This window comes from Rutidosis leptorrhynchoides, chromosome 6 (assembly GCF_046630445.1).
Source record: "Rutidosis leptorrhynchoides isolate AG116_Rl617_1_P2 chromosome 6, CSIRO_AGI_Rlap_v1, whole genome shotgun sequence".
Taxonomy (NCBI): domain Eukaryota; kingdom Viridiplantae; phylum Streptophyta; class Magnoliopsida; order Asterales; family Asteraceae; genus Rutidosis; species Rutidosis leptorrhynchoides.
The window spans coordinates 1,644,823-1,667,795 of record NC_092338.1 but is presented as its reverse complement, the minus strand read 5'-3'; the positions used below and the strand labels follow the sequence as shown (position 1 = coordinate 1,667,795).

Below are 22,973 nucleotides of genomic sequence, written 5' to 3'. Positions count from 1 at the left end.
TTATTATCATTGATATAAGTATGATTACTATTATTATTATTATGAATATGATTATTATTATTATTATTGTTATTACGAAAAGAACACAAACTATTATTATTATCATTAATATTAGTATTGTATCGAGTTATTATTATTACTATTATTATTATTATTATTATTAACATAAGTATTATTATCAATATTATTATTATATTTATTAATATGATTATTACTACTATTTTTATTAAAACTATTTCCTTATTAAAAATTAACATTTTTAATAAAGTTATTATATTTATTAAAATTTCATTTAGGTTAGTAATATTATCATGAACAATATTATTAAAAATACTTACATATAATAAACTATCGATTTTTAAATATAATACTAAACATATATTTATAGGTATATTAATATAACAAAATGAATAAAAATTTATTTTAAATGTATATATACAAAATAGATATATAAAAAAAAATTTAAGATATAATACATATAAATAAAGTATATGTATTAAATAAAAATTTAGTATAAAATTTATATAACTATAAACACATAAATATTATATAAGCAATAAATGAAATTATGAGATTTCCATTACATGTTTTAATAAAAATACAATTGATATAGGTTCGTGAATCCGAGGCCAACCCTGCATTGTTCAGTTGTTCAATGCCGTCATATGTATTTTTACTACAAAATACAGTATGGTGAGTTTCATTACTCCCTTTTTATATATATTTTTGGGAATGAGAATACATGCGCCGATTTTATTAATGTTTTACGAAATAGACACAAGTGATCAAAAATTACATTCTATGGCTGGATTATGAATATTGAATATCACCCCTTTTTAGCTTGGTAACCTAATAATTAGGAAACGGGTATGGCCCCTAATTGACGCGAATCCTAAAGATAGATCTATGGACCTCGACAAGTCCCATCCTGGGTACGGATACTTTAGTACTTCGAATTATTATTATTATACAGACGAGAGGTTCTGTTTAGGGATATTCTATGCATTAAAGTTAAGTCGGTTATCAAGCGTTCACCATATGAATGATTTTTAATTCGCGGGTTACGCGTGTTATTTTGTACTCGGGTTACGTGTATAATTAAATATATGAAATCTTGTGGTCTATTAAAATGATGAAAATGAATGTTTATGATAAACTAATGAACTCACCAACCTTTTGGTTGACACTTGAAAGCATGTTTATTCTCAGGTATGAAAGAAATCTTCCACTGTGCATTTGCTCATTTTAGAGATATTACTTGGAGTCATTCATGACATATTTCAAAAGACGTTGCATTCGAGTGGTTGAGTTCATCAAGATTGTTATTAAGTCAATTATAGTTGGATATATTATGGAATGGTATGCATGCCATCAACTTTCGATGAAATGAAAGTTTGTCTTTTAAAAACGAATGCAATGTTTGTAAAATGTATCATATGGAGGTCAAGTACCTTGCGATGTAACCAAATGTAATGTATTTGTCCTGATGGATTAGGACGGGTCATAAAAGTAACACAGTTGGTAACACATCAGCAAACTCGGATAACAATGGTTTTACCCGATCTGGTAATTCATCATGCTGGCTTAACTCATCACTTTCAACCAGCAACAACAAGTAAGCACCAGTACCACCCTTTAACTCAGTATCAACTTCAGCTTGAGTCATAGATAAAGTTTTATCATTCTTAGCAGTAGGGTCAGCTCTAGGTATTTCACTAGGCTTTAAAGAAGTGAGGGCGATCTTCTTACCATTCACATACAGTGAGTAGGTATTTTGGTGTCCATTATGATAGACATACTTATCAAATAACCAAGGTCTACCAAATAGCAAGTGAAAAGCATCCATTGGAATAACATCACAAGTAATCTCATCTTGATAAACACTACCAATAGAAGATGAAACAGTAACTTGGTGAGTGACTTTTACCTCATTGTCTTGGTTAAGCCATTGAAGTTTGTAGGGACTAGGATGCTTCTTTGTAACCAGCTCAAGTTTTTCCACCACGTGAGTAGATGTCGCGTTTGCACAACTGCCTCCATCAACAATCAGGTTGCATACTTTACCTTTGATAGTGCACCTTGAATGAAAGATGTTTTCACGATAGCTCTTGTCTTCAACAGTTTTTACTGAGTGCATTACTCTTCAAATCATCAAAAACTCTCCAATATCAGCAACAACAAACTCTTTATTATCAGACTCATCATATACTGGTCCTTCTTCAGTTTCAAAGACCCCTTGTAAATCTTCAACCTCCTTCAGTGTAAGAGCACGCTGGTTGTGGCATTGAGCTTGAAAATGTCCAAATCCATGACACTTGAAGCATTTCCTTCTATCATCTTTGGGACTACTAGCTAACTACAACTTGTTCTTTGCCTTTAAAAGCTTGTGATGCTGCCTCGTTATGCTTAGGCAACATTGAGGATTGACCCTTCATAGGCAGCACTGCTGGTTTGGAGTAAGACATGAAATTATATATATTTTTTGCATGTCTCTCTATTTTAATAACCAGCTTGCAAGCACTCTCAAAAGTCCATAGATGCTGCATCTCAACTTGGTCAGCAATAGAAGCATTTAAGCCTCCAATGAATCTTGCTATAGTGTGTTCTTCAGCTTCTTTGACATTGGTATGAATTTTGAGCTGCTCAAACTCTCTAATGTAATCAATAACGTTCATGCTACCTTGCTTTAGTGTGTTCATCCGTATATATATAGATCTTGTTTGTAAGCTTGAGGAACAAACATTTTCTGCATACATTCTTTTAGTTTGGACCAGGTTTTGATTGTCTTCTTTCCTTCATACTGCCTTTCCTTTTACAGATTGTCATACCACATTGAAGCATACTTCTTTAGCCTAATTATCACAACTTTCATGCCCTTTTATCATTAGTCCTTAACCTCCATAATTCGATCAATGGCCTGAACCCATTCATAGTAATCTTCAGGATTTTAGGACCCTTCAAAATCTGGTGGATCTATCTTGATATCTTTCGAATCATCAACTCGTTTCCTATGCTTTCTTCTTCTTTGTGACGAAGCATGAGATCCATCAGTAGATCCATGCTACCATCTTTAGATTCAGTACTAGAAGACACAATGGTTGTATCTCCATTTTCAGATCTAGCTCTATTTCTTCTTGGTACACCATCTTCTAATAAATTAACCATTCTTTTCATCTGATGTTGCAGATCTTCAATAGCCCTATCTCTTTAAAAATTATGAGTCTCGTCGAAGATTATGAGCTTCTTCAAGATTCATATTTATAGGAATCTGAGCTATTTCAAGGTCAAATCTGAAAATAAACTTTTCAGCTCAAAAACAGAGTATGAACTGAAATAACAATAAAAATGATAAGAAAGCTTCAGATTAGCAACCTAAGCTCGGATACCACTTTGATGCGTGATTTCGACTTTTAAAAACGCATTTTCCCTTAAAGCTTTCTTCTCCAATAGATCAGAACAAATCGAATAGCAAACCTAGCAAAATAGAGTGTAAACACTCAAGAACAAGTAACCAAAATAGAGAATCTCAACCCTAACTGATAAAGGCTAAGCCACCACAACTAGAATCAAGAAAACACTCCAAATCACCTCCACAACTGATAAATCAAAGCACCACAATTACAGAGAATGAAACAAAGATTTAAGAATTTAAACTCCTAATTGATAAAGATACCACCACATAGCAATCTAGAAACACTCCACACCCTCGATCATAGCTGATAAAGATTCCACCACAACTATAAACTCAGAAATGAAGATTTGGGATTTCCCCACAATGTTTGATAAAGAAACATCACAAACACTGATAAAGAAACCACTCGTAGTTACCGGAATCAAAGATTCGTAAAGACGCATATATTTTAGTAAATAGATAAGTTATATCAAACTTTTTCATTCATCATCAACCAAGTTTTTACAATTATAAGAGCTCTCTATTTATAAGATAAGCATATCATCTATTATCTAGACAAGACAAAAACATAAAAAGGAAAATGAGACAAAAAGGACAAATAAATACAAATTAGCCAATAAGAGTAAATGACATAATCTGCAAAAGTCTGTCATTTGGTAGTGCTCCTCCCAATGATAGATGAGAATCTTCCTTGGACAGCTAACATTCTAGAACAGTCACACACGTGTTAAGCACATGACTTGACCGGTTTATTGAATGCATAAGTTAAACTTTGAATCGTATTAGCAAGCTGGCCTTTTAGAAAGAAAACAACGTCATTTGCTGGTTGTACTAAAGTTCATCTTGCTAGTTGTATTGAAGTTAGTCTTGCTGGTTGAACTATTTTTATAGGCCGAGTATAACTTTGCTGGTTGAATTAAAGTCATTTTGCTAGTTGAACTAAAGTGCATTTGCTGGTTCTTCTTCTTTGTTGGCTTGCCTTCAACTATCAAAAACTTTATTCATGAACTTTACTACTTCAGTTTAAGGACTGAAGTAGGGTAACCCCTGAGCCTCTTGAACCAGCTCCAAAAATACTTAGATGATAAGAAAGAGATGGAAACACGAACATTGTTTGACCAGATTCGGGTGTAACAGATGTTGAGCTCCTACTGGTTGCGTTGCTGGTCGTGTTACTGGTTACATTGTCCACCTCACCCGCATCAGAAATATACAATAAAATTAGGACTACGATTGACTTTTCATCGTAGATTCTCGCTGGTGGATGGATAGAGATTCATTCATTGTAACATTCAAATTCAATTCATCTCAATCTGACAGGCATATACAATAAAATAGCACTACGGTATTAATTATAACTACTTATCAAATATCTTAAGTAACAACTTATTACATTCGACTCAATGCAGAAAAGGCGATTTATAATATGCTGGATTTGCTGACGGTAAGAACATTTGTGCAGCTCCTTCGGCTTTAAGAATGGGGAAAATGATGCCTGAAGCATCCTGCGCCCAGCCATATATATATAAATTTAAAACATAATAAATTAATTGATATTGATAGACTATTCACTAGCTAGCTAGGTTACTTTCATTTTCTTTAGCACTGTAGCAAGATCATGGATGTAATATGCATGTGTACGTACCGCAATCAATCTAGCACCTAGCAAAGTGCGTTGTGGTGATGGAAATGGAAGTAACAAGCGACCAACACCAAAGATGGCAACCGAAAAGAAATGAAGTACCAAGCTGGTTGGCTTGGGGTTCAAACCAGATAATAGGGCAATCGGACCATCTGAGAACATCCCACCAAGGCTCAAGTAGTCGAAACATGCTTTCCGCAGTTCGGTCCTTGCTTGATCAGGTGATGCTGAAAACACCTTGTACAAGGCTCCAGCTAAAGTGTTTATTGTGGATGCCACCGGCTGCATGAAGATGAAAATAAAAATATAACAAGCTAGCTACATCAATGTCGTTACTAACTACTGCGTAATAATAATATAATTAAATTACTACGCTTGAAGAAAGATATGTATATGTGTGTGTGTGTGACCTTGCGCAAGGTGTAAAAAGAGTCGAGATAGTTGCAGAGGACATGTGAGTCTTTAAGATTGTCAAGAGGTCGAAGAAGATCACGGAGAATGACAACATCAGATAAAGCGACAGTCATTCCTCCTCCTGTTAAAGGATGCCGCATATTGAATGCATCCCCAAGTAAGATTGCACCTGGTGTCGGTTGTGGTGCAGCCGGCATGCTTCTATTAGCCATCGTTTTTATGCTTCCCTCATTCACTGCGGCAGTGAAGCTACATCGCAGCTCCTTGGGGATCTAAAACATATACATTATTTATTGGAATTCAGTCGCCACAAAATAAAAATATCAATTAATTAGAGCAAAAAAAAAAACAAAAAAAAAAAATGAGTGACTACTACGAACGGACGTACCTGAGGAGCGACTCTAGTGTTGAGATAAAGTGCCATATCACCATTGCCAACAGAAGGGATCTTCTTACCAGGAATATCAACCAAACATCTAATCTCAGTGCTGCTGATACGATAGCATAAAATTGGTGAAGGGTCTGCTAAAATAACATGTCCGTGATTTGGGTATGGAGCCTCACAGTTGTTCAAAAGTAAAGCTGCAAAAGTAGATGGGATATCGACCTGCAGTGCAGCATAGCATCCGTTTGAACGTACATGAACACTAGCTAGTGTTTCTGGTAATTAATGCAGTTACTTTCTTGTAATTCAATATAATGGTGAAGAACAACTAAACTATATATGTCTATATACGTACGTACGCTCACCTCAGACTTGCAGAGACCGCGTCTTAGATTTGAAAAGCAGCCATCACAGACAATAGTTAGGGGTGCATGTGCCGTGATATCTTGACCCACTTTCGTCTTGTAACGCACACCTTTCACTATCCCTTTCTCTTCAATAAGAGAGGTCACTGTTCCTTGTTCTAGTCTCACACTGAAATTAAGAATTCAATTCAAACAATCAACATGATGCATGATTGATAATAATAATAATAATAATTTGCATATCATATCAAAAGGTGATTAATGATTTTACTTTGAGACTGTTGCAGCTTTCTCACGCATACGTTGAACAAATCGTCCATTGTGAAAACTCCTGCCTGAAACATCTCTTTTGAACTTCTCCAATGGGTAACCCAATTTAGCGCTCTTACCCTCCTTGAATAAAGCATATCCCAACACCTTTTGAGCATCGATGTTTTCTACAGAGTCTACAAAAAAAAAAAAAAAAAAAAAAAAAAAAACAACTTCCGACTTATCACCACCGTATCCATCTAGCTTGTTGGCATTTTTAATTTAATAATTATTGTTTTTAACTAACACTAATATTGTTTTTAACTAATAGTACTAGTATTGTTTTTAACTAATACTAGCACTCATACCTTCTAAGCCCAAGTCAATTAACTTCATGTACCCACCAGGTTGAAGCAACTCACCAACAATCCTATCTTGTAATCCCAGATCTCTTTCTATCGCAAGAATTCGCCGGCCATCCTATATATATATATATATATATATATATATATATATATATATATATATATATATATATATATATATATATATATATATATATATATATATATATATATCACATGGAACCAAATATATATTATTAGTCAAGTTTATATTTGTTATAAAATATCTAGATTGTGTTATAAAATATCTAGATTGGATGTTAATTTTATTATTATTATATTTCTTGCATAGTAATATTTTATACTATAAATAGACATGTATGGTAACCATTTAAGGTGCACCATTTCTCTTGAAATATCAATATCAATATTTCTTCTCTCCTTCTTCTTTCTTTTTCTCTCTTTGTTCTTATAACCATTAAAGGTAGTTATAAGCCTACTGAATTATAACACGTTATCAGCACGAAAAGCTTAGTGTAATTAAAAGATATCTCAAACGATCACGAATCACTAATCAAGGTATGAAATTATTAATAATTTTCAGACTCGAATATATCAAATTTTGGACTACTAACATTTATATTTATGTTATTTAAGTTATATATGGTCGGTTATACCACCTGAATTATATTTCTGTAATCTAACTTTTACTAACTTCGCTAACATTTATATTTATGTTATTTAAGTTATATATGGTCGGTTATACCACCTGAATTATATTTTCTGTAATCTAACTCTTATTAACTTCACTAACATTTATATTTATGTTAATAAGACCTCATGATTGTACGCAACACGTCATTTGACAACACGGTACTTTATGTACGCAACACGTCATTTGACAACACGGTACCATGGGTCGAGATTAATTCCGATCAATACGAATACGACGGGGTCTTTATATGTTATCTAACATTTATGATTATTTATGCAATTAATCATTATTTATTTCATGCATACTAATGTTTATTCTTAAATTTATAATTTTAAAAGTTAAAATAAAAAAATAGTTTGTATTTTTATTAAAAGTAAATCTTAAAAGTTAAAATAAGAAAAAGTAGTTTGTACTTGTATTAAAAGTAAATCTTAAAAGTTAAAATACAAAAAGTAGTTTGTATTTTTATTAAAAGTAAATCTTAAAAGTTAAAATAAGAAAAAGTAGTTTGTATTTTTATTAAAAGTATATCTTAAAAGTTAAAGTAAGAAAAAAAAAGGGGATGGTAAAATGGAATAGTTTTTTGCCAAAAATTAAGTATTGAAAATGAAGTGGTCTCCTTCTATAACTAAAAAAAAATATATACTTTTATCAAATGAATTTTTTTGTGGCCGACAATTTCAAACACGAGTCCGTGTTTAGTTTATCAAGAATATCTCTTGCTTTGGTGAAAGGTCACGATCACGATATCAGGTGTTGTGAAAGAATTAAAAAATTGGTCAAGTGGCCTTTTAAAAACTAGAAAAAAAAATTTAAACAAAAAGTTTTTTTTATATATATTTATAATTTACGGGTAACGTAAAAAAAAGGAAGTTTTTTTTTTAAAAAAAAAACAAAGAAAGTGTTTAAATGAGTTTTACAGAAAGGGGGAAAGCAAAGTAAAAAAAAAAACTTTTTTCCAAACAAAGGTAAATGAAAGTAGGACTTAATACAAGAAAAAAGTAAACATCTCCTAGACGTGATAAAATCTATCAATGATAAGTATTAGACTTGATGAGCTAAATGTGACAAAAATGTTTCAACATGTCTTATGTTAATTTTCTAAAATAAGTTATTATTATTCCGAGTTTAACACATATACATATGTTAATTAAAAACAACCTTTTTGTTCTTATGTAGTGTTGGGTTGCAATTTTGGTTGTATGCCATAATTCCATCCAGTAGAGTGACAATAGAAAACTTTTGATGATAATCAATAAAAAACTTTTTTTCAAACTTGTCAAATGTTTTGTTAAAAACGTGACCGTTGAAAAAAGGAGGTTGAATAATAAAACTTAAAAAACAAATTATTTTTTTAAGAGTGTGCATCAAAATGGCCCGTTTAATAATGGGGAGTAAAAATATAGTCAAATTGTTTCAACGAACAAGGGTTCAATTGGATGTCTCTTAAAAAAAATCCGCGGGTACGGGTGATGGATCCAATGGATCCGCATCCACGACCCGCGGGTGCTATCCCTAATTGTGACAAGTACAAATCAACTAAAAGTCTAAAAAATAAATGCTCTTATAGGGACCAAATGTTCACAATAATTGCCTAAGCTAGATATGAAACAAATAGTTCATAAAAAAAAAAGGTCGTTGTGCGTTTTCGGGATGATAGCCGAAATACACTTACAAAAGTAGGTCAGCCGTCAATTCTTTATGGCCATATCAACGTAGATCAATAAAATCATTTATGGTTTTGATAAAAGATTAACTAAAAATTAATTGTTTTTTTGGTCTTGGATTCTCGGCAACAAAAGCAAATGTTGTTTTTGGTTGCCACAACAAACAAGACAGAGGTTGTTGACTTTTGTTGTTAAACATGGCACAAGTGAACAATAACAATAGATTATTGTTTTTGAAAAGAATAATGATGCGTTAATTTTATTGTATAAAATAAAATTAAAGAAAATGATTTTCATTGATGACTATGAACAAACGCAAACAAAGTGTTTGTGGTATTTGGTGATTAAAAAAAAGTGCATCTAAAGCTTCTACTGAAAATAATATGCATCTAAAGCTTCTACTGAAAATTAATGTGCAAGGTACAACGTATAACTATATGGTCAAATTCATTTGAGCCTTCGGAGTCACAAGTATATGATGTATATATATATTACTCAATTAACAAAATAGTAAATTTAAATTAATTCATATGAATAGTAAAACGAAATTAATTAATTTACTATTCACATAAAAAAGCGCATATGATAAAAAGCGCATCGCATATGATAAGCGCATATGATAAAAAGCGAATATGATGAAAAGCACAACGCATATGATGAAAATCGCATATGATTAAAAGCGCATATGGTGAAAAACACAGCGCATATGATTAAAAGCGTATATGGTGAAAAGGATATATGATTAAAAAAAAAACACATACGGTGATTTATAAAAAAAAAAAAAAAAAACACATATGGTGATTAATGGAAAGCACATATAGTGATTAATGAAAAGTATATTGTGAAAAAGAATCACAAATGTTTCTTGAAAGAATTCAAGGTAAGATATATGAACCAATTCATCCATCATGTGAACCATTTTGATATTTCATGGTTCTAATAGACGCATCTAGCGGATGGTCTCATATTTGTATGTTATCAAGCCGTAATATGGCATTTGCAAAGTTTCTTGCACAAATTATTAAATTGAGAACACATTATTCTGATTACACCATTAAAAGGATGAGACTTGATAATGCTGGTGAGTTAACATCTCAAGCATTTAATGATCATTATATATCTACAGGGATTGTTGTTGAACATCCAGTTGCTCATGTGCATACACAAAATTGGTTTAGCTGAATCAATAGATAAACGCTTACAGCTAATAACTAGACAATTGATAATGAGTACAAATCTCTCAATATTTATATGTGGACATGTAAATTTACATGCTGCGACATTAATTCGCATTATACCATGTGGAAGTCGTAAATATTTTCACTTAATACTTGATTTTGGCCAAGAGCCAAATATTTTCTACCTTAAAACATTGGTTGTGCAGTGTATGTTCCAATTGTATCACCACAACACAATAAAATGGTTCTTCAAAGAAAGATGATAATATATTTTGAATATAAAACATCTTCAATCATAAGATATATTGAACCCATGATGGGTGATGTTTTTACAGCACGTTTTGCTGATTGTCATTTTAATAAAACATTGTTCCCTAGATTAGGGGGAGAAATAAAAATAAAAAATAAAATGATGCTTCATGATGTGAACATCAATTAAGGTATATTGAACTCGCACAAAAGAATGTGAAACGAAAGTTCAAAAATAATGCATATGCAAGAACTTGCAAATTAATTACTTTATGCATTTACAGATATAAAAAAGTGACTAAATCATATATACCAGCGATAAATGCTCCAGCTCGAACTGAAATTCCAAAAGCTGGCAATAATGTAACTGTTGAGTCTTTGCCACGCATCAAACGTGGAAGATCAATTGGTTCCGAAGATAAAAATCCTCGAAAAAGAAAATCAGCTGATAATGAGGTAAGAGAAAGTGTTCAAGAAGAACCACAAATCAATATTCCTTCTGCAGAGGATATTGATAAATGTAAATACTAAAATTGCGATAAATTATGCAATATTATGGAACCGAAATGAAACTAAAATCTCTATGAGATATTTTCATATAATGTTACAATGACATCATGAATAAAGATGATGATCTGGAACTAAAATCTGTCATTGAATATACAAAATGGACATGATTGAGCTCAATGGAAAGGAGCAATAAGAGCTGAATTAGAATCGCTCGATAAAAGAAAAGTTTTCGGATCAATCGTTATCACTTTTAAAGATGTGAAACGTATGGGATACAAATGAATTTTTATCCGAAAAGAAATGTGCAAATGAAGTTACAAGGCAAAACTAGACTTGTAACTCAATATTTCCCACAAAGACCAGAAATGAATTAGGAGGAAAAATTATCCTCCTGTAATGGATACAATTACTTATTAGATACTTAATCAACCTGGTAGTTATTTAAATGCATCTCATGAATGTTGTTACTACTTATCTGTATGGATCACTTAATAGTGATATATATGAATATACCTAAAGGGTTAAGGTATCATAAGCATCTAATGTAAAACCCAAGGGAATATATTCCATTAAATCACAAAGATTTCTAAGTGGGTTTATACAAACGGGACGTATGTGGTATAACCGATTAAATGACTACTTGATAAAAAAAAAAGGGTATAAATATAAACTTATTTTGCACGTATGTTTTATAAAAACAATGTTCGGATATGAGATCGTAGTTGTTTATGTCAATGTTCTTAACATCATATGAACAAATAAAGAGATCTATGAAATCATTCAACTTCTAAAGAATTATTTTGAAATGAAAGATCTTGAAAAAACCAAGTATTACCTTGGATTGCAAATTGAGCATATGTCTAATGGTTTACTTGTACATCAAACAACTTATACCGAAAAGATTTTAAAACATTTTTTTTAAAGACAAACTCATTGTTGTTAGATCACTCAATATTGACACTGATCTATTTCATCCCTGCGAAGATCATGAAAATTTTAACAGATCGGAAGTTCTATATTTTAGTGCAATTGAGGTTCTTATGTATCTTATAGATTATACAAGATCTGACATTTCTTTTGCAGTTAATTTGTTGACAAGGTTCAGCTCAGCCCCTACCAAAAGACATTGGAATGGGATCAAACAAATAGTTTGATACCTTCGGGGAACTACTGATTTATAATTATTTTATTCTAACAACTCGAAACAAGATTTGTTTGGTTATACAGATGCAGATTATTTATCCGATCTACATAAAGCTAAATCTCAAACTGGATATGTATTCCTAAATGGAGGCACCGCAATATCATGACGTTCTCAAAACAAACACTTGTTGCAACATCATCAAATCATGCCGAAGTGATTGCATTACATGAAGCTACTCGGGAATGATTTTAGTTAAGATCAATGATACAAATCATTATTGATTCTTGTGGACTAGAACGCTATAAAAGCGTAACAACTATCTATGAAGATAATACAGCTTACATAATACAAATGAAAGAAGAGTATCAAAAATGACAGAACAAAACATAAATGCTGACGAGGCGCTAAAGCTATAAACGGTCTTAACGGTCATAAGTTTGATGGAAAAGAATGGTATATTGGTAAGGCTCAGAAAAAGACTGAAAGGGAATAGGAACTGAAACAACGGTTTGAACAAACCATGAATGAGACTGTAGACAAATCACGAGGGCCAAACTTGTACATAAAAGATTTAGATGATACAGTTTCAGATGAAAACCTCAGATTTTTCTCATATACTCAAGATATCGTAAAAGACAACCAGATTAAAATGAGATACGTTCAATCAACAACTCTGCTGATCTTTATACCAAAGCACTGCTAACTGCTATTTTCAGAACACACGTTCATAATATTGGCATGAGGCATGTTCAGAAGATGTAACAACTCAGGCGTTGCCTACTTGAGGGGGAGTCAACTTTATGCTGCACTCTTTTTCCCTTAGCTAAAGTTTTATCCCAATGAGTTTTCTTTAGCAAGGTTTTTAACGAGGCAGTACTAGTTATTCTCTAATAAAATTGTCACCCAAGGGGGAGTGTTATAAAATATCTAGATTGTGTTATAAAATATCTAGATTGGATGTTAATTTTATTATTATTATATTTCTTGCATAGTAATATTTTATACTATAAATAGACATGTATGGTAACCATTTAAGGTGCACCATTTCTCTTGAAATATCAATATCAATATTTCTTCTCTCCTTCTTCTCTCTTTTTCTCTCTTTGTTCTTATAACCATTAAAGATAGTTATAAGCCTACTGAATTATAACAATATTACCTTTGTTTCCTCAAGTATAATTAATAATAATTGTTAATCTAAGTACGTAACGTACTATTCTGGTTCCATCTTTTCTTTTTATTTAAAATTTGAAAACACAAGTATAATTAATAATAATTAAAACAAATATATAGATAAATAGATTAATCCTTGAGATAAAGATAAGAATCAAATATCATACTTTGCCAAGGCTATAGGCAAGAGCGGCACCTGCAACCCCAGCACCTACGATAATAACATCAGTGGTTCCATCAATTTGTGGCCTAGACCGCACCAACTCATTCGATTGTTTATTCAATTCTACAACATCATCCGTTTCACTCCTCCTCAAACCTAAGAAATAGATCAAAGCAAAACCTAGCCAGGTTGCAACAATTCCTCCTAATATGTACTGTTCTAATATTTTCAACTCCATATATATATATATATATATATATATATATATTTTTTTTTTTTTGAAACTGATATTGTGAATCAGAATGAATTTTAACTTATTATATACAGACCAGCAAGATCCGTAGCACATAATGACAAAAAGTATTTTCAAGATCAAGAACTTCATTATTCTAAATGTTAAACTACATTGACAATATCAAGAACCAACTGTCTTCATTACTTGAAACAAATAATAGGATTTAGCCCACTATTTTAAGTTGAAGATTTGTTGTCAGATATGATATACACTATGATAAAAATCAGGAATAACATGGTTATAACTTTTAAGTGTGCTACAAGTGTTGAACATGTCAATTGACATTGGGTTGCTAGTTTATGTGATATACCTTAATACATTATGTGACATTTGTTACTATTTTTTATTTTATCTTTTAGAACGGCAAACAAACACACTCAATTAATACAACAAATAGTCTCAGGACTCGAATTCACAACCTCAAGGTTAATGAGTTATCTCAATAACACTATGCCAAAGACCCTTTGGTGACATTTGTATCAAATGTGACTTTCCAGCATATTATAACCTATGAGTATTCTGATATGTATTTGTCACTAAAACTTATGTTTAATTGTCATAAAATTATTCACGCTCCAAGGTCTCGTCTCTAACAAGAGTGATGAAACTTTTTATGTTAAAAATAGTCCGTTATTTACATCTCCCAAAAGTTGAAGTCCTTAGTGTGAAATCGCTAACTTCTAAACTTACTTTCTTTCGCCACTGATCCAGGTTTTCAATGTTTGAAGCTCTAATAACATTTGTTGGGAATTTAAGACCGAAACAACACATAAAGTTGAACACAATGGGGTCTATATGTATAAATCAAATACATCTATCATTCTCATATTTACTCCTTATTCCCAACTAGCCGTTGCCTACGTATATTTTACCCGGCTACAATTAGATGAGCCACTTCTAGCTACACTATAAAAAGTCCAAATAAACTTAAGAAGCCAATGAGTCACAAGCGAATTTTGATTGCATTAACCTGCTAAATTATTTTATCAACAACAGTTGAAAAAACATTTAAGATTTAGACGAATTTAAATTATAGACCATTAACTAGAAACAAAAGTCGGGTCAACCCAGCCTGGATCAGCCTGTACAAGATTGACCCATTTTGACTATAACCTGTTTTGACCCTTAACCCAACCCGTACGACCAAAGCATATCTAACCATAGTACTTATTCTATTATGTGAATGTACTTTCAGGAACTACTTAATGAGACTAAGAAGCCTGTATCATATTTCAACATTTTATACATAGCCTGTCATATACTACTCTTTGTATCTAGACATCCCAAACTTGCTATCTGAGTCATGCTACACTTTATGTGCTAATGTTTGTCCTGTATTTAGTTGGTAGTCAGCTACTAATAAGAAAATTGACCATTATCAGCATAGGAAAATTTGAATATAAATATTAAAAGTTTGTTTTCCACAACTCCCATTGGAAAAGTTGAACAATCAAACACCCACAATGTTCCCCTCTTTTGGGAGTTCTCGAAAACATAAGTCAACCCGATTGCAACTTTCAAGGGGTGGAATCAAACAGACTAGATAATAGCATAACTGTCTAAATCAAAACATCATAGTGTAGCAACAAAGCATCGTCAACTGTAGCATTAACCTGATTAGCTCCTCATCCATATCATAATATACAGAGTATGTGAAACACCACTTAATAACCACTCATATACTAGTAGAATATCACTGATTAGGTGGACTCAGAAACCGGCTCATTGTTTGCAAGCTTTTCATCAACAAAATCACTTGGAATATCTGGTCCAGGAGGAATCTTTCCTGGATAATCAGTTGTTGAAGAATCTGATCCTAACATGCTGGGAGAATGCAAAAACATGCAATTATCAACTTCTAAATATAGAAAAAAAAAAAAAAAAACAATTGCAACGAAAAATGAAAAAGGAAAATCACCGTTTGTCAACAATAATCATGGATCGAAGCTCACAGTTAGCGAAACTGCACATAAATATCACCAATTTCAAATTATATTAGATAGCGACTCTGCTTAAATTACATCCTATTACATAAAAATTAGTGTTTTTTTTTTTTTTTTTTTTTTTTTTTTTGCTTAAACTTTACAAAGCAGTGATCATTATGACTTACTGTTTGGTAATTTCTTTTTTCACCAACGGGTGGCAGTCATTGCCAAATGTGGCCAGGGTATGAAACAAGAATCCACTGTGAGTTACAATCGCTATCTCCTTTTCTTCACGTGTCCATAGCCTGTATAAATAAACCATAGTATATATGTGACTTGGATACACGCGATCTGAATTAAAATCAAGAATGGAAGTTTTTGTATTTTGGTTGGGACAGAAGATGTTGTAGTATATAAAAGCGACCCATTCATAAGTAAATGGGTTAAAACTGCCACTCCAGGTAAATGTTGTAGTATATAAAAGCGAAAAAAAAAAGAACTCACCAATCTAGAAACTTTTTTCCCCTAGATGCAAGCTCTTCTTTTGTCTCCCTCACATTCGCCTTCCACAAAACATCCTCATTGCTTTCTATCTATAATAATAATAAAAAGATACGCTATTCTAAACTAAATAAGACGGTTGCAAATTATTCCTGTTTTAAGAAAGTTACAACACTTGCCAATGAAAAATCAATTGCAGGAAACATGCATTGGTATTCACTGACACTTCTCCTGCGATCACAAGGATGAACACCCTGTAACTCAAACAATAATGTTAGTTAAAAATCACATTCAAAAAGTATGTTTATTCAAATTATCAAGTAGCTAAATGACTACCAAATGTTCCCGACACAGTTCTACTGCAACAATAGGAGGGCAATTCAGGCTAGAAATTGCAGATCGACGGCTATTTCCAACATTTGCTAACATCAGCGGTAGTGAATCTACTGTATCTGTATAGCCTTCCCCACCAAATACTCCAACTGCTGTTTGCATAGTCCTGAAAAGTAGATCATCAATATCAAGTATAAATAAATTGTTGACATTTAATTACAGTAGTCACTTATTCTAGAAATATGCATTAATTAATAATCAGTTTGAAAGCATTACCTTAACAACGGAGATGTAATAACTAGATCAATCTTTTTGGTGAGGCCACATGCATAGACATGATTATGCAAATTGTCAACCTGATGCAATAACTTAAATAGGTTAGAATTAATTAATTTAATTGAATAAATATATAAGCATCATAATTAGCGAGACTGATTTCACCTGCTGCCAGCCTAAACGAGTAAGCTCGGCATCAAAATACTCAGGGGACATGTAAGCTTTATAATCCTTGTCTCCTATTACATTATGAATTCCTTGAGCATGCCTCACCTGAAGAATCATCATCATCATCATCATCGTGATAAATTATAGTACTGTAGTAAATAATATGCATACATGATCTAAAAGGCTGAAAGATAAAATTAATTTAATTATAGTCAGAGTACCAACCAAGTGTATCGTTTTGGATCGATGCAACGGATACAAACTTGAAGTCGAACCGATATCCATTATTGCATCTGCACCAAATAATGTTCTTTAACCAAATGACTATATTTTATCTGATGAAATTGGAAAAATAATATGTCGATATGCAGGATTAAAACAAATCAAATATATAAATCCCAGCAGAGGCAAGGCAATTCTTAATTGAATTTAATATTTTCGAGAGACATATAAAGTCACAGATTGGTGGAGTAATAGAGGGAAACTTGAAAGAAACCCAAATCCTGAAAGTAAAAATGAAATTACCAAAGGTGAAAGTGGATGATCGATTCGGTTCAAGAAGAATATGAATTGATAAGAATTTTTTTGAAATAAATATAGCCTGATTGGTATCAAATCAAATACTATAGTAAGAACAACAACTGATGGTGATGGAAGGTCATCAACGTGCTGATTTGTGGTCGATACGTTTACTACCTTCTTTCTCTCTCCTTTCACTTTTAATTGACCAAATTTGCTACCCAGTAAAGTCTTCGGCGTTAGTCATCACATGTCACGAAATTTGACGGAACTTGACGCCGTTAATCCACGTTAATTTTTGACCCAACAAGCGTTAGTTGAAGTTTGACATTACCAGGTTTGAACAACAACAACAACATACCCAATCCCACATGCGTGTGATATGGGGGAGGTGAGACGTAGACAATCCTACCTCTATCTTTGGATAAAAAGAGGTCATTTCTCCACCCCGAATGAAACACTCCAAGAATCGAGAAAGTCCCCCCTCTCTCTATTCGACGGATAAAGAGATTGCTTCCAAGGGGACCTCCGGCCAAAAGAAGAAAAAATAAAACAAGGAAAAATAGAAAGAAAAAAAAGATAAAAAAAAAACAAAAACAAAAAAAAAACTAAAAAAGTGAGTAAAAGAAAAATAAGCAATTAAATCAAAAGAGACTCCATTAAAATGGTAGTATCAAATTTTTATGGGTTTGAAAGCATGCATGGAGTTCAATTTAGGCAATAAAAGACAGTCAAGTCGCCAATAAATCGACGCTTACTGTTGACTCGCTTAATAGAGCCGTATTTACCAGGTTTGAACGTGAGATTATATATACCAACCAATAACATGTTTTCACAATTTATATTTATTATTTAATTTACTTTTTTCACTCAATTTTCAATAAGATTTTAACACAACAACCGACTAATATTTGACACAAAAATTTGATATTTTGAGTTCTCGGAGGTTAAATACAGTCACAGTCAAAAACCTATTTTTTCATAAAAAAAAATGCACAATTTGACTCTGACATACCCGTCAGTTATGAATAGTCTTATAAACATTTCTAAAAAAGTTAGTGAGTATATAAAATATATATACTTACTTGAATTTGAATGACCCGTAAAATATAAAATTATGAGTTTGTTTAAATAAACATATAAAATAATTAATATTAACATTATTAAATATCTCTTTATATTATAATAATAATGCTAAAAATAAATCATCTAAAATTCAAATCAATAATCCTAGCCTTTCATTATCACTAACATTCATAATCTAGACCATCCAAATTTTCAAATCAAGATTATGACCTCATAATCACCTTGATTAATTATTTGATGACTAAATTATCCCTCCTTAATCAAAATCACACGGGTAGGAAAGAAGAAATTAGAGGTTGTATTCATCTCAATTCAGTACACGCACAATTCTTCAACCTGCCAAAATCCTCTCATCATCAATCAGAGAAACCCTAAATAAATTTATATCCCAAATCGCGTAAATCAGGTTAGAATAACATCTTTATATTGTTAGTCGACTCAATAGCAAGTCATAAAAAAAACCCTAAATCTAATTATTGATCGATGTTACTCCAAAACCAAATTGTTATCAAAACTCATTATTAGGGTTTTAATCCTGATGAAGGATTACGTTTTATAAATAGATTGTTGATTTGGGGTAAAGATTAGGGTTTGAGCCCTAAACCTCCAACCGTCGCCATCAGGTAACTTCATCTTTGTTTGATTTTTTACTGTGATATGTTGGTTTTGTCGGTTGATTCATCTAATTTAATTTATCGCATGTAAACCTGTGTTCTTTTCTTCCTTCCCTAGAAGAACACTGAAATTATAATCCCAGGTTTGTTTTATTGTTGATTTCATTTTTCACTGTTTTCGTCTCTCTGTTTTGTTGCAGGTTAATTTTATAATGACTGTATCATTTTGGAAGAATAGCAAATTAGAGAACGCTCGATTTTTGAAGGATTTGTGGCGTGTCGTCTCTACCTAATTAATCGAAGTTTTAATGTGTTGATTGATAAAATTGTTAAAGAAACTTATTCATGAAATTTGTTATTTGAAATTTTTCAAGAAACTTATTTATGATTGCAGATTTAACGTTTTACAATCGTGTGTTTCTTATTAGTCCCCTCCACTTGAATTCGAATCAGAAACTGACCAACATGTTGTCATTGAAATACGTAATTGTTCTCACACTGATATGTGCCTGATCTCATAAAGGACACTCGGTACTGGTATTTTCGGTATACTACCGAATGGTACCGAATTTACATAATATTAGAGTTGCTAGATCATACATTCATAATGGATTGCTTTTGTTAAACTGCACATACAGTGTGAGAGGTTGTAGTGTTGAACTATGTTAAAAATTAATGGTTAATGGTTCATAATATTTAATAGCAAGGTACAATGTTCATGGTCTCATGGAGATGCCGTTAAAAAAAAAAAAAACAATGTTCATGGAGTCTGAAATGTTTATTACGTAATAATAGTTCAGTAGCTATGTAGATGTATTTTTAGAAAACGATAGAGATAACGATAGTTGTATTCATATATTTTTATATATAGAGGTTAATAAATTACTGTAGGATATAAATACATTACATTACATATAAATATAATACAGTAGTAGTTTATATTTTATTAAAACCAAGTTCCAACTTTGTTTAATTAATCTATTCGTATGTTCTTATGATGCATGTTTTAGCTATTGAAGTTTTAGTTTAATTATGTGATTATACGAGTAGTATTTTGATAAGAAAGAAGAAGATAAGAATTTGAATATGTTTAATTTCATAGTTCAGAATTTTAAAATCGGTTTTCCAGTACTGAACCGGTACCGATACCGAATACACCGAAACCGAATTCCACAAAACCAAAAACCGATACCGAATACCATCGGTACGGTATTTCGGTACCAGTACCGGTACGGTTTCGGTTTTTCGGTAATTTTGCTCATCCCTGCCCTAAATACGTATAAAATTGATCTTTTACGGTTGACGCATTGATGAGCGGGGTTTGTAGCTTGAATCTGCTACAATATTGGATCGTTATTTCTATTTAAAATTTAATCTCCGGTGTATGTGGTTTTTAGTTGTTACCGGTTGTGGAAATAGGCTCAAAGGTAGTGATGTGGTCGCCGACTGTTATCGGCAGCTCCATCGTGGCAACCAGCCTGAAATTTTTCGTTGCGCCGCCATTTCCTGAAACTTCAATTAACCAAGGTAGGTACACGAAACTTTCATTTTTATTTCGATTTTGGTGTGATGGATTGTAGTTTTACGTTTAGAGTTTTTTTTTTTTTTTCATTTCATGTCCGCGTTACTTCAGGTTTTTACCGCAGGTGGAAGTTGCCTTTTAATCTTCAAACGTGTTCATCTTTAACAGCTTGATCTTCATTCAATAAGTTCTATTTGTGCATCCTTTAGTGTCTCTCCAATTAATCGAAAAGTATGCTATACTCTGGAAGCCTTCAGTTGATGTGGGTATAGTTTAAATTTGAGGTTATTTGAATATACATGAAATTATATTGTAGTTATATTTGTATCAATTATAATGCACAGTATAAAAGTTTCATACTAATGCTATTGTTTGTAGGTTATTGTAATAGAAATTTTGTTGTACACTTTAGGTATACCATATATGTTGTGTAAATAACTAGAGGGGGGTGAATAGTTACTTAATACGTTTTTAACACTTTTTCGATTGATCACCAAATTCGATTAACTTTGATCAACCAATTCGACTCAAACTTGATATGTGTGGTGTATTTGTTCAAAATGATAAATGAAGTAATGTAAAGAACATAGACACAAGGATTTATAGTAGTTCGGATGAATGTTAACTAATCCACCTTAATCCACTCCCCGATTACACTAATCGGGATTTGTTGCTTCACTAAGCACTTTTCTCCAAACCCGGTGGAGATCCAATTTACAAGTCTTCAACTTCTTTGGCAGAAAACAAACCTAATCTTTCTATCCCTTTGAAAGATCAACTCCAACCTAGATCAACTTGTCTTCACCTTGGACAAGTATTAATCTTCAAATAAGATTAATCAACTTCCTAAGTCCCTTTAAGGAAGTAGATCACTAATCTAGCCTATGCTTCTACTAATTGAAGTTACAAGACTTATACACTTTGTAATGATGATCCTAAGACAATACTATGACATACATTACACTAAGTAAACTCACAAGATTAATGATTTTGATTAGTAAGTTTACAACCAAATTCTATATCTATAAGATTATAGAATCTTCTCTTGCTTGATCACATTTGAGTAGTAATTAGAGCCCTTGTGATCTCTGGAAATAAGCCTTTGAAATATGCAAGAGGGTCAGCTTCAAATGCGCATTAAAGTTTGCCTTTTATAGTGGGATTCAAAAAGTAGCCGTTGACACATGGTTGCCAGCACCGTGCGTGCTCCAGTCCAAATTTAGTATCTGTTGTATAGCCGTTTGACTCAAATTTGAATACCACATTTTGGCACCTTTACTCCTTCTAGCACCTGCAAAAGAAACCAAACATCCTATGCAAGTACTATATGCATTAAGTGTGTGAGATTTGGTCTTATTGTGTGAAAGTGACTTAACATTCCACAAGTGGTAAACCTAACATTCTTGGAGAAGTGTCTTGATTGATATTTTGGGAAATCTCATTTTGGTCAAGACTTAGTTAGTCACATTAATGCCTTTGGTTCAATTCTAAAGACTAGTCACTGTGTCATTAACTTCCTAGTTTCAATTAATCACGAGTCATGTTCCATTTGAGTTTAGGTAGTGATTAACTGAATGATGTCTTTCTAAGATAATCATTAAGTATGTAGCGACATCAAAGTTAAGTCATACTTAAATAAGCAATCACACTTAGTTACTTAGACTAGACCAAATAGACAATTGACTATAATTTCATTGTGAACCATTTTACACTTAATCTATTAGAGTATGTTAGTTACTTGAATCCTAACTAGTAAGCTTATAGCAAACATATTAATCAAGTTGACAAATTTATGAGTATCAAGCATATTGGCAAGTAGCAAGTAATACTAACACATAGCAAGAGATAGTTATTCAATCATATAGATATTTGCACAACTTATAATTCAAGCTTTTAACAAGTTTCATTGCAATATAACTATTGCTTGATTAATGTGTAAACACACACTAATGTCCAACACATGCACAAGGTAAGTGCAATCTCTATTTGGGACTTGGTGACCATCCTAAATGTATCTAAGTGTATTTTAGGATTACAAGTCTTTATTAGTTACGCTTGAGAGCATTGTTCCTCATTTAGCCTTAATTAATCACTAAGTCATTTTTGATAACAATTATTGTTCAA

The 22,973-nt window shown here is 32.1% G+C and overlaps 2 protein-coding genes across 2 annotated transcripts; both read right to left on the bottom strand.

The window, feature by feature from the left end:
• Positions 1–3,936: 3,936 nt before the first annotated feature.
• LOC139855895 (squalene monooxygenase SE1-like) lies at positions 3,937–13,850 on the bottom strand. Its single transcript, XM_071845137.1, has 8 exons — positions 13,615–13,850; positions 6,836–6,947; positions 6,490–6,664; positions 6,219–6,387; positions 5,857–6,075; positions 5,465–5,740; positions 5,058–5,336; positions 3,937–4,917 (listed from the first exon to the last, which is right to left on the bottom strand). Exons 1-8 carry the CDS (start codon positions 13,846–13,848, stop codon positions 4,813–4,815), a joined length of 1,569 nt encoding a protein of 522 aa, XP_071701238.1. The 5' UTR covers positions 13,849–13,850; the 3' UTR covers positions 3,937–4,812.
• Positions 13,851–15,280: 1,430 nt separating this feature from the next.
• Positions 15,281–17,783, bottom strand: LOC139851719 (phosphoglycerate mutase-like protein 1). The gene is made up of 10 exons (XM_071840869.1): positions 17,634–17,783; positions 17,334–17,401; positions 17,106–17,213; positions 16,941–17,020; positions 16,668–16,830; positions 16,511–16,585; positions 16,335–16,423; positions 16,016–16,135; positions 15,824–15,868; positions 15,281–15,729 (listed from the first exon to the last, which is right to left on the bottom strand). The coding sequence occupies exons 2-10, from the start codon at positions 17,391–17,393 to the stop codon at positions 15,606–15,608; spliced, it is 864 nt and encodes a 287-aa protein (XP_071696970.1). The 5' UTR covers positions 17,394–17,401; positions 17,634–17,783; the 3' UTR covers positions 15,281–15,605.
• Between the last annotated feature and the right edge of the window lie 5,190 nt (positions 17,784–22,973).

What these genes read in the sequence shown, in the direction of transcription:
- LOC139855895 (XM_071845137.1), bottom strand. Translation starts at nt 13,848, where the DNA reads ATGGAGTTGAAAATATTAGAACAGTACATATTAGGAGGAATTGTTGCA. An exon ending in AATTGACTTGGGCTTAGAAG is followed by an intron (nt 6,665 to 6,835) that starts GTATGAGTGCTA and finishes TTTTTTTTGTAG; the next exon opens with ACTCTGTAGAAAACATCGAT. An exon ending in GCGGTCTCTGCAAGTCTGAG is followed by an intron (nt 6,076 to 6,218) that starts GTGAGCGTACGT and finishes GCTGCACTGCAG; the next exon opens with GTCGATATCCCATCTACTTT.
- LOC139851719 (XM_071840869.1), bottom strand. Translation starts at nt 17,393, where the DNA reads ATGGATATCGGTTCGACTTCAAGTTTGTATCCGTTGCATCGATCCAAA. An exon ending in ATTACATCTCCGTTGTTAAG is followed by an intron (nt 16,831 to 16,940) that starts GTAATGCTTTCA and finishes TCTACTTTTCAG; the next exon opens with GACTATGCAAACAGCAGTTG. An exon ending in AACTGTGTCGGGAACATTTG is followed by an intron (nt 16,586 to 16,667) that starts GTAGTCATTTAG and finishes TTTGAGTTACAG; the next exon opens with GGTGTTCATCCTTGTGATCG.